Genomic DNA, 12,703 nt, shown 5'->3' on the forward strand with positions numbered 1-12,703 from the left:
TGATCCCCATACCAAATTGCCAACAAATCATCAGTTGTTGCAATGAAACCAAAAGCTAAATGCAGATATCATGCAGCCATGTTTTTGTCTTTTGTATGCAACAAAATATTACATGAACGGAAGGCATGTATTTTTCCAAGCACTATTACCATGCTCCATTTCCAGCCCCCATACTATGTGGAACTAGGGTTGCTACCTCCTCACAAAATTGTGCAGCAGACATATTGTTATTACCGGATGTAGAAAATTAAATATTATGAGATTCTGGTGGTATCCAATATTCACACCAAATTTTGTGACAATTGGTCAACTGGTTCAAAAGTTGAAATGGGAACATAACAAATAGCATGGTGATCTCATAAGGAAAATACAATAAAAGCAGGTAATTAAGAAGGGAGAGACAACAAGAAATTGAGGAAAATTGTCTCTTTCTTTTTTTCCTTAAGTCTGGAGAGATCTTATGAAGATTAGAGTATCAATCCAGAATAGCAGTATTAAATATTTTTTATCTTAGTGTACTGTTACTCAATATAAATTCTAAAATAGCATTTGAATAATTATGGTTTATTACATTACTGAAATAACCCACATGAATTTTCATTTGTGCGGTTCAGCACCACTCTGACTGCCTTATGTTGCAAGAGAAATATTACTGCATAGATTCAGGTTTCAAAATATCAACAGAATGAAACTGCTATACAAGTTATGTGGTGCCTGTTTTACTTCATGAGATCAGGTACTGAATCCAGGACAGCCATGCCAATCAGCAGTTTGTGCACAAATACTGTGTTGTGAAAAGCAAATGGCTTTTTCAAAAATATGAAAATAATGTGTACTTATTTCATTAAATTCTGCAACTTGCCAACTTGATTGTAACAGATCTCTACTGTCTACCTTCACTGGTTTATCTGTTGGAAAATGATTTATGACTTTCTTGGTTCTTATAGGCAAATACCAGGGGTTAGTTTAAGAAAGGCTATGTCTGCTTCCTGTCCCATTCCTTTAAGTTTGTCATTTGCAACTAATTTCCCATAACTCATTTGACATGATATTGATTAGTAGACTGCTACATAGTCTGACATATGCACACATTTACTTAACAATATTCCAAGCTTCTCAAGGAATTTTTCTGATTTCAATTTTCACAGATGCAAATTGCCACACAGGCTGAGGCACCTGCAAACCCACTTACATGCTCATGCATCTGTACACACAAACACACACACAATAACATCAACTGATACAGCATTTAAAAGTAACCAAATACACAGTGCTGCTCCAGAAGGTTTTGGGTTAGATTTTGCTGTGTCTAATCATCTAGTTTGTCACTGGTAATTACTCTGTAACTTTGTTACTTGGAATCACAGTTGACAAAAATTTTGTTATGTTCAGAATCTGACACAACTGGATGTGAGTGAGAACAGCATAGAGACACTTGACCTCAGTGCACTCAATAAGCTGGAATGTGTTCAGTGCTCCAGAAACCAGCTGATTGAACTTTCACTCAATGGCAAGGCACTCACTTCACTTATTGCTGGAAATAATAGTGAGTATCCCAGCATTGTTTTATCTTCTTCTTCTCCTTCCTTCTTTCAAGGATAGACAAAAGGCTCTTTTGATTTCACACAAGTGTATGTGTGTCACAGGACCAACAAAAGCATGTACATTTCTTGATAACATGTAAACATCATTATAGAGAAGATGGACATACTGGGTAAAAGAGGATGAATGCCTACATTCTGAAGAGAAATAATTTGGTTTGCTACAATTATATTTAAAAATAAATGTGAAAACTTCATCCTATAATTTGACAAAACATTCTAACAGGCTTTAGTGTAAGTGCCAGTCATAACTTGGCAAACATCCAAAATCCACTTTCATTGTGTCCCAATACTTATCTCTGCATATCTTAAGTAAGAGTTATAATGACTGCAGAAATTTTAATTCATAGATTTCAGTCAAGTAGGAAATGTTCTTAATGTACAGCAGGATCAGACAGGATGTTTGAAGGGCGACATAGGTGAGTAATTATTTCAAATCGAGTGTTCTAAAGTTTTCATTCAAGGATTCTTGATCGTTTATGCAGAGATAAAACATTTTGTTGGAATAATAACTAGCATTATAATTTCAAGTACAATGTCACAAGTTTGAGGAAATATATAAATTTCCAAATTTTCCTGATAACTGTGTTCTTATTTTATGTGAGGAGAGCCAAAGAAAAAAAGAGAGAGAGAGAGAGGAATATGGATGGAAACTGAATGTCATCCAATTATTTGCTAAGAAACAAAGAGCAGTTACGTTGGAAGGTATTTTTATAGTCAATTATTTTATGGAATATAGTCCTTTAAATCTTCGGTATTCCTTTTCTTATAACCTGGTGAATTACAATGGGCAACAATGGACTGATTCACTTAAGGGATTGGTGTTATTATGACCCCCAAGCAGAGCAAATATAACATCCTAGGAGAGAGAGAGACTAAATGACAGACAGGTGGAAATTAGAACAGACCCGAGGCCTCTTTACTTTTTAGCACAATATGGAAAAAACAGAGAGCAATAGCAAAATGGGACAAGAGAGAAGAACAGCATTAGAATTGTTCGATTACTTCTTAATATTTACAACTTCTTATTATGTCACCTCCATAGGCACCAAATGCAGAACCAATTGCAGTCATTTACAATAGGACTAGAAGTTGACAGCAAGAAATGTCAGTACATTTGTCATTTTAATGTTAACTTTTGCCTAAGAAAAAATTATCTATAAAGTACTATTATGTTTATTTCTCCAAGCTACCTTTCCAGAACTTTCAAAGTTTGTGGCATGCATATGCAGTGAGACTGTGATTTCAAAATGTCCCTCAAGGGCTACAGTATGTAACTGTGAATCAGTAGAAGGTTTCTTTGTGGAAACCATGATCAGAGATGGAACATGTCAGATTCTGTATCTAATTTTCAACATGCATTTCCTTAGAGCCTATTTAAGATATATTTAAGCAATGGGAAGTGTCAAAATAAACTACTCCCATGGCAATATACTATGTAAAATTACATTCATCTTGGGTGTGATGCTGTGTAGTATAATAGACAGGTTCCAGTGTTCATACGAACCTACTGTGCGGGAAAAAAGTATGCCACTATATTATGGCATCAGGTTCCTTTGAAAAGCTTATACCTACATACAAAATTACATGGTGTCATAGCCTAGAAGACTGTAATTACCTAACAAATCTTTTATGACTATGTAATTATTTTGTATTTTTTTAATCACTTTGTATTTTCTTTATATTTGCTTTAATAAAAATTCACAATTATGATGAAGAGGAACAAGAGACAGCAATTGAAAATTTGATATGTTAGCAATGTCACTTTCACAGTAAATGCTGGCAGTGCTAAGGTATGTCAGGGAGACATAGTAAATGACTTACACATGTGTAGTATGAATTTCAACTTTGTGATTTAGATCAAAAATACATAGGGTAGGAAGTGTGAAATATTTCCCTTTATCTAAATGTAAGTACCTATATTAAAAAGAAATTTCTCTGAAATAGAAAAATATTAAGATTATATTTCATTGCAAGTTAGGTTTTGCTATACACATACACAGGATGTCCCAGGAGGAAAGTTCAATATGCAGGGAGGTCATAATATCGGTCATTCTGAGCAAAGGTGTATATATACATGTGTCCTATTCCAGATGGTTTCCAAGATAAAGCTATTTCACTGTACAGTATTATGGTAGGACATCAAGATGTACTAAAATGAGCAACATGCCATGTTCCCTCATGCATTGCAAAGTGCACTGATATTGAAATTTTTGAAAATGTATTACATTAGGTAAACTGTACCAACTTTATCACTTAAACAATAAATACCGGTATTAGAAACAGTATGTAATATCTCTTCCTTATCAACAATTTGGGAACTGCACAGTGAAATAACTCTATCTTGGAAACCATTTGGCCTAGGACATGTATGTATATACATTTTTTTTTGCTTAGAATGACTGATACTATGACCTCCAAGAATACAGACCTTTCCTCCTGGGACACTCTGTATATGTTTATGTGTTTTCCAGCTTCTCATGTTTGTGCTGTGTTGTCTCTCTGTTGACAGGATTACAGAAACTACACGTAAGTCCACCGCCCACACATCTCAAGCATCTTGATGTCTCATAGTAAGTATCCTTCATTTTTAAGTAGCTCATTATGAGTACCAAAAAGTTGCTAAATTAGGTTCATTAATTTATTAGTAATCAGAATTTTATTAAATCCTGATTTATTTATTTCCTGACATATAAATAAATAATAAAATTTGTGACTCACATACGTTGGAACTTCGCTCCTGTATCAATTTTGAACAGATTCTAAGTCATTTGGGAGGCTTTGCATTCATGTGCATGCATCCAACATAGTTATAGGCTGGCTCAAATAGTAATGCCTCTGATTTTTATTCAGGATCTCGTTTGCATATCAGCCAGAACATCAACTTGAAATACTTTAAAACAAGCCCTTTCACATTGCTTCAGAAGTATGTAAGAGGTATATATTCCTTCAGAAGTGACTCATATGTTTTGGCCCGTCTTGACCAGGGGTTTCATCGACATTAATTGGAAACACTGTACACATCTGCAATACATATGTGGGATTGTCACCATGTAAAACTGTAACAATTGTATATATTAAATTGTATAAATTGAATGTACAGAATAGATATGAAGCTATGTGGAATGTCGATGTTCAAAAGTTGGCTGGCCCTGAAAAGGGCAGTTTGTTCCACCATTCGTGCGCTGGCAGAATTTGCTCCTTTGTAGTAGACCAAGTCTTTACGGCCATTCAGCTGGTTTGTCCAGCCGGTGATTTGGTGCTGCGTGTGCTGGTAGGAACAGCTGCCTACGGTGTGGGTGATGACTGAGCTGTTGTCTTGGCTCCATTGCTGGAGAGCTGCGGCAGCTACGTTAGCTGTCTGGTAGCAGAGCATGGTTGCTGGAGAGTTGTGGCAGCTATGTTAGCTGTCTGGTAGCAGAGCGTGGTTGCTGGCAGCTGTCTTTGGAACAGTGAAGAGCTGATGACTCTGATGACTGAATGTGATCACTGATGATTGCTAGTTTTGGGCTTCGCCTTTTATACCATGCTTGCTGGGTGGAGCTACAGTTGCAGTTGCGATTGTGAACGCTGATTGGCTAGCACACGCGATGATGTAAATGTGGGCTGGACAGCGAGTGCTACATAAATACGAGTGCTGGCGGCAATGTAATATTGACTAGGAGTTGAGTGCTGTCTGTTAGACCAGCGTAAGTGCGTGTTAGTATGTGGGATGTTCCTACACATATATCTGTATAAGCTGTTATATCTTTAAATTAGTGAAAGATAAACTTTTTAATGAATTAAAAGTTAATTACATCGAGATATAATACTAGTTTAATTAAGTAAGCTCCAGCTGTGAGGATCGTTGCGTTTGTATCTGTAGGACATCGTGTGTTTAAGTGGTTTTCCAGTTTGATGTTTGGAGTGTGCTACAGAAATTAGTCTCATGTCTTATGGATACAAAAACACTGCTCACAAGTGGAATATATGGAATCAAACCACTAGTATTAAATAATAATAATAATAATAATAATAATAATAATAATAATAATATCTTTATTGCTTCAAGAAAAACGTACAGGCGACACAATCACCACAGTTGTAGAAGCAGTCCCAAATAGTAAAATATACTATAATAAAACAGTTGCAATAATACAACTTAGTCAATGCTTAGTATAATAAATCAATAATAACTAAAATACGGACATTATAAGCAATTAATAATAAAAGTATACATACATTTATACAGAGTCTACAAAAACTACTACACATAAGTGTATCTAAATAAAACAAATATTCACCTGTATTCTATTTCCTTTCTTTTGACCACTCCAAGTATTCATTTATCGAATAAAATGATTGATTTAAGAGAAAATTATTTATAGCTAACTTAAATTTTTTATAATCACTCGATAATTTTCTTAAATTATGTGGCAGATTATTAAATATTTTAATACCCATACAACACACACTATTCTTATATTTGGCCAAATTTATCAATGGCACGTGTAAGCTGGTACTTTGTCGTGTATTTATGACATGTATTTCAGCATTTAGTGCAAACAAATGCATATTTTTCACCACCAGAAGCAAAAGCGAAAGTATATATTGAGAATAAAAAGGCAATATGTTTAAATATTTAAAAAATCCCCGGCAAGAGGCTCTAGAATTTACATTCATAATACTCCTTATAATTCTTTTTTGCACTATGAAGACATCCTTGCTATTAGTGGCATTTCCCCAAAAGGCAATTCCATATACAATTATAGAGTGAGCATAGGCAAAATATATCATTTTTAGATCATTAATAGATAGTAACGATTTCAGAGACCTAATGGCAAAGCAAGCAGAATTTAATTTCTTTATTGTTTTAGATATATGTCCTTGCCAAGATAAGGATGGATCCAAAGACACCCCCAGAAAGTCCATAACTTGTGTACTATTAATATCTTGAAGTAATTAACTATGGAGACTAATCTGAAGGAATATATACATTTTAAATAGATATTATATATTGTGACAGAACAAGATGCATGTAGTTAAGATCTGTTTCAGAAGTCCTAATAATTGGGAATGGCGGTTAACAAATAAAAATCACTGAATCAAGAAAATAACCAATTGTCCTTCAGTCACTTCTCTCTCTCTTTCTCTCACTCACACACAATTTTTTAATAAGAGAAATTCTGCTTTATATTGTTTGCAAAACTCTTAAATTTTTTTGTATATGTTATTCCTGGTGTTTCTGGCATAGTACAGCATTTAACATTGATCAGTTCACTTGTTAGTAGTACAAGTTATCTAAATGTAGCATTTCTGAAAACCCCATTAAAACCTTATACCAGTAACTACATAAAATTAATACTGTTTGAGATAATTATGATTTGCCAGCAATGCTGTCACAAAGGTGGGTATGTTCCATGTTATTTTTGCTATTTATTCCTTCCCCCATCTTGTTTCCTGGTAGCGTTCGTGTTGGCCCAAACAGTATCACTTCTGACTTGTATACTAGAGGTGCCTGGTTTGAATTTCAGCTGGGCCACTAACTATCCTGCCTGATATTTTTTATGGTTTCCCTCAGTCCCTTCAAGAAATTGCTGGGATAGTATCTATATCTAGGACACCACAACTTCAGTCATCACCAGTTAATATTTTTTACAATGTGGTTTGAAATATTGACTGTGCCTAAGTCAAAGTGGGTTTCATTTCTCTTGTAGTTAAAAACATGAACATATGGCCTGCTTCCACGGTAATTTAGAGATTCCATAAGTGATGGCGCTTCCCTTTGTTATTTGAGAATAAAGTGACAATATCACATAATTTCAAGCCGCTGTTCTGTCAAATACACCTGTTACAACCATTTGCATTGTAATTATAGGTTATGGCAAAAAAAAAAAAATTCGCCATTTCTGAATGAAATAAATGTTTATGCAACCAAGAAGTGATGTGGGTTTTCCGCTGTACGACTGGGGGTTTATAAGGGAGACTGGAATGCGTAAGGAGTGAGTTAAAATGTAGCGGCCACCAAAGACAGTTGAAGTATATCAGTCGCCGGGTTCAGTTGTAGCGAGTGAATTGTGAACGTGAAAGACGTCATAAGTCAGTTGAAACATAGAAGCAGTCACAGAGTAAACACATTACAATATATATATATATATATATATATATGCTATTCTTCGAAGCCTAATGAATAAAATGTCCCATGATTAGTCAAATGCTGCTACAGATATCATAATATCATACAATAACTTTTAACCATTACTTGATTGATTGATTTATTTAACATCCATAAGTGTTACATTATGTACAATTGGACAAGTCAGTTTTTAAAAATTCTTCAAGATTTATAACTTCAAATGTACATTCAAAGTAAAATTATCACAATGTAACATATACATATGTTAATCAATTACTCATTTGTTGCTCGAAATTGAGGTTTACACATGAATTTCACTATATTTAACATACATGAAAGCATCATAATAGTTATCTTAAATCCTGAGATATAATGTGAATCATTATCTTTCTTTTTTTACTTAATAAACTTCTGCCATTGTATTAATTTGCTCAGTCATTACTGCTGCCATACAGATCACAGTGAACTTGAAAGGAGGAAGCCACTTAGGCAATCTAGACATAGATGGGAGAATGATATTAAGACTGGCCTTAAAATAAACACAGTGTAACATTCTCTAGAACGATCTGGTTCAGGACAGGGACCAGTGGCAGGCTCTTGTGAACATAGTAATGAACCTCTGAGTTCAATAAAAGATGAGGAATGTATTGGTCAGTTGAGTGATTATTTGCATGTCAAGAATTAAAAATGCTATGAAGATGTTTGGGGTAGTGAAGGTATAGTTTCATGCTATCATAATCTCAGCATTATACAGAAGCAAGTGGTCAGCTTCACACTCCAGTCACTTATAACACAGAGAAAAGAGTTCCAGCACAGGAGGCTGGATATTACCCACAGCTGGTCTGAACACAGTGTGAAGAGAAAAATCTCCAGCCCCTGCCAGATATAAAACACTTGTTCTCCAGCCCACAGCCTGTCACTCTATTGATAGACCTGCATCTCACAATGAGCTACTTAAATGAATTCTACAAAACTTCCTGAAACATTCTTGTTGCCAGTAAATAATTAATGAGAAGAATTTAATTACAGCAGATTAATTTTATTCATTTTCTCAGTGCATAAGCCTCCATGCAAGAATGTTTAGCACACAATCATGTACAATTTCGATTGTTTATCATTATTTAGTAATTGTGCATTGCTGAGTAGGTTTCTTTGCTATTCTATAGGTAAACTTAATCTCTGATGCCTCATTATTAATGTGATCATAATGAAAATAGATTTTCATCATAAGTAATTAAACTATGAGACTACTTCATTTATTTTCATTTATATAAGAATCTTTAACACACAAGGAACCAGGCATAAGCAAGCTCTAACTTTCATGTAAAATAAAGTATGGAGGTATAATAAGAAAGGATTTTTAATTTCTTCTTCTTCAGCACTCTTATTCTTCCTCCATCTCGTCCTCAGCTTCCTCTGCCTCCTCTGCCTGCTGTTGTGCGTTTTTGCTTTGTTGACTGGTTCCACAGCTCTGCACTTCACGGTGAGCAGGGTGCCACTTGCCATGAGGAACATATGAATTTTGTGATGAATCAGCATGCCTGATGACCAATAATGTTCAGAATGCAGTTGTTACAATTCATAAATAAAATACTGTCCCTCTGCATGCAGATATCCTTCAAAATTAGCTCTTTTCATACACACAAAAAAGAAAACACAGGTACAACAATCCTTCTTGCACTTACAGCACACCAGACACCAACTTTCACTGGATGGAGCAGAACTTCGTGGGTTAGATGTGGGTTTTGTGAACTCCAGTAGTGATTATTCTGTGTATTATGTATCCCTGCAAGTAAAACCACATTTCAACAGAAAGAATATCAATATCACCTTCAACCACAGACCATAGAAATCAACTGAAAATATGAACCTTGCTAGCTGGATCATGAGGCTAAGAGGCCTATGTGGATTACTGTTGTTTTATAGGGTCTAAGCTTCAGCAGTTGTGTTGCCCTTCTTGCACTCCCTCTGACACTCCAACCTCTTGACCTAGACGTTTCAGTGGTTTTCTAGGTGAATGTACAAGCCTGGCTCCTATGTCATCTAACTTTTTCTCAGTAAGCACCCAGTGCTTATGTTTTTGTTTCTGGTGTATTAAGAGTCCCATTATTTTCAGTTTATTCACCAAATTGTGAACTGTCTGTCTGCTGGGAACTCGTTCATCATGAAATTGACATCAACATTTTTGCTGACACTTTCTAGCAGATCTCTATTTCACGTAGGCATCATACAAAAATACACATTACTCTAAACTATACTGCACCATGATGTATCACACTGCTCATTAACTGTAACTGAGAACAAATGACTAATGGAGCTGATAACTGCTGCCTACCGCTGACAAACCATAAACACTCATGCATGAACCACACTGCTTGTCATGAAACATAATGCTGACAAACAGTCCACAAGTTAATTATGTCCTTTCATTCCAAAAGTTACTGACCATCAGGCATGCTGATTCACCAGCAAAATCTCTATGAGCCTTGCAGTCGGTGGTGCACCAGTCACTGAGAAACATAGAGCCATGAACCGGTCAACAAAGTTAAAAGAAAAAACCCTCTGTACTACTGCTAATATTAGGTACTTCAGCTCATTATGACAGAAATGAAAATTTAAATACTGAAAGAGAGACATGTACATCTGTGCCATATCAGAATATGTTAAAATGAGAAATAAACGAAGCCTTGATGTGCATAACTGTCTGCTAAAGATTTAACAGGGACAAACACCTTTTATCTAATCAAAACAATTTGTTACGCAGCAATGAATTGGAGTCGCTACCAGACTGGACTGCAGGCTGCTTCCAACTGCGAGCCTTGTTTGCAAGTCACAACAAGTTACAAGCATTACCCAAGCATCTATTCTGCAGTGAACTAAGCTCCCTGCAGACCCTGCAGCTGAGTTACAATCAGCTACAAACACTACCTGCAGTCATCCGGCACATTCCATTGCAGGAATTATTCCTGCAGAGCAACAGTTTGGTTACTCTTCCTGCCAACTTTTTTATCATATCCACAAGGTGACAGTAAACTCAAACTGTATGTCCAGTAATGCCCATTAAACATAAATTTAAGGATCTGTGGACCATGAGGTCCTGTACATAATATTAACTTAAATAGAGTGTATCCGTATTTCTATTTTACCATGGATTTGCAAAAGATTCAATAAGGGTACAGATAGAAGATAAAATCTGGCGATTCAGCATGGTAGCATGTGTGTACCAAACCTACTACTACACTGTGAGATTTTAGGTTTTTACAGTGGTGACTATCTCCTGGGATGAAACACTATAAAGTCTGGTAGACATTCAACAACAATTTCGAGGAAGGCACTGCCCCAATTTTTAGTGCATTCTACAATCCTCTGAAACAACCATAAACATCTACCAGAGTACTGCAGAAGAAGTTGTCTTCTTCCTATTAAATCAACTATGCATATTTTTTTTCTTTCAAATACACCCAGAGAAATAATTGCACATTATATTCACACATATTTAATTTTGTTAGGAACTGAAAATGTCATTATTTATTAAAATTAATTCAAGGTACTTTGTTCTGTTCCTACTGTAACAATTATAAATGTGTTTAGGGTAGTAGGTGAAAAATATCTATGAAGAAATGTTCTGTCTGTATGTTAGCTGAAAATAATAATCCTGCATATTAAAAATTAATACAAAATATGCTCAATATAGTATTTTACATTATTTAAGAAACTGTTTTAAACTGATGCATAAAAAATTGTTCTTCAGCCTAGTCTGAAAAGTTTAAGTGTGCATTGTATTCAGAAGTTCATTAAATTCGCATAAAAGCAAAACCATAGATTTTATAAATATCTACATCAATTTGGTAACATTGCTTAGGAATGGCCCTTTGTGCTGTCAGTGCTGCTTATCTTTCATAACTAGACATTATCAAGTGTTCTGACATTTATGTTCCATGATACAAAATGGATTTTGCAGGATGCGTGTGCTAAACCTGTCAAATAATCGTTTGTGCGAACTACCAAATGGATGTCATCAGACTCACCAGCTGGAAAAACTATACCTCACTGCCAACTGCCTTGCTGACAATTCATTGGATGTTCTTGGCAAGTTTTCTAACCTCCACACACTGCATGCAGCATATAACTCCATAACAAGATTACCTGAAAGGTATATATACTCATACAGTGTCCTATTCCAATTTAGTGGCAATGGAAATAAAACCCAATTGCTATGTTAGTTAGTTAGTTATTGGAGAGGGTGGGTTTCCCCATGCACTGAGACCTGTATTGGTCCATTGTGCTTCCCTCTATGATTTCTACCAGTCTCTATATCCTACCGGTACTGGTGCTTACCATCAGTCCCGCCCAGCCAGCGAGACTGGCTCTACTAGCTGAGAGGTATCTATAATGCTTTCCCCATCTACCAGAGGTATTAGAGACTGCTGTTGGGCGGGAAACGTCCGTTAATTTGGCTCAGTGACCTCCTTTGGAGATATGAGGTTCTTTTACGTGCCGTAAAGCTATGACACAGGACCCACGGCTTAAAGTCCCTCCCGGAGGACTTGTTCCCTGAATTTTTCCGCCCTTAAAAATTCGACGACCTCCGCCGGGTATTTGAACCCGCGTACTACGAGTCATGAGGTGGGAACGTTACCTCTAGACTACGGAGGCCGCTAATTGCTATGTTGCACTTAATCTATTCATAGTCATTTCTCACAGTTCTCAGACTGTCTTATTGCACTGTTCCAGTGGTTCCCAAACTACACTCCAGAATAATTCTCATGTTCCGTGAGTTAGACTGAGGCATTCTGCCCCTGAAATCAATAAATGATGGTCTTTTCCCAATTTTTTATCAAAAATTAAAGCAAATGGACAGACTTTTCTTAACTTCTCACATTGTCTTACATAAGTTGGTTGGTTTCCAGTGGCTGCATTTGGGATCATTTAACCCATTTTGCTTCTTGCTTCCCAATAGAGAGCACTCAAGTTCTTGCTTGGGAAG

The 12,703-nt window shown here is 35.9% G+C and overlaps 1 protein-coding gene across 3 annotated transcripts in view; it reads left to right on the top strand.

Moving 5' to 3' along the window:
- LOC111862270 (protein phosphatase PHLPP-like protein) overlaps positions 1–12,703 on the top strand; it is a 68,203-nt gene that overhangs the window by 42,358 nt on the left and 13,142 nt on the right. For all 3 annotated transcript variants that reach the window (XM_023847521.2, XM_033750602.1, XM_023847522.2), the window contains 4 exons: positions 1,393–1,546; positions 4,114–4,174; positions 10,481–10,738; positions 11,678–11,869. In XM_023847521.2, coding sequence (XP_023703289.1) covers positions 1,393–1,546; positions 4,114–4,174; positions 10,481–10,738; positions 11,678–11,869 — 665 coding nt within the window. The remainder of the gene's footprint in view (positions 1–1,392; positions 1,547–4,113; positions 4,175–10,480; positions 10,739–11,677; positions 11,870–12,703) is intronic.

Source organism: Cryptotermes secundus, unplaced genomic scaffold, assembly GCF_002891405.2.
Source record: "Cryptotermes secundus unplaced genomic scaffold, Csec_1.0 scaffold88, whole genome shotgun sequence".
Classification (NCBI taxonomy): domain Eukaryota; kingdom Metazoa; phylum Arthropoda; class Insecta; order Blattodea; family Kalotermitidae; genus Cryptotermes; species Cryptotermes secundus.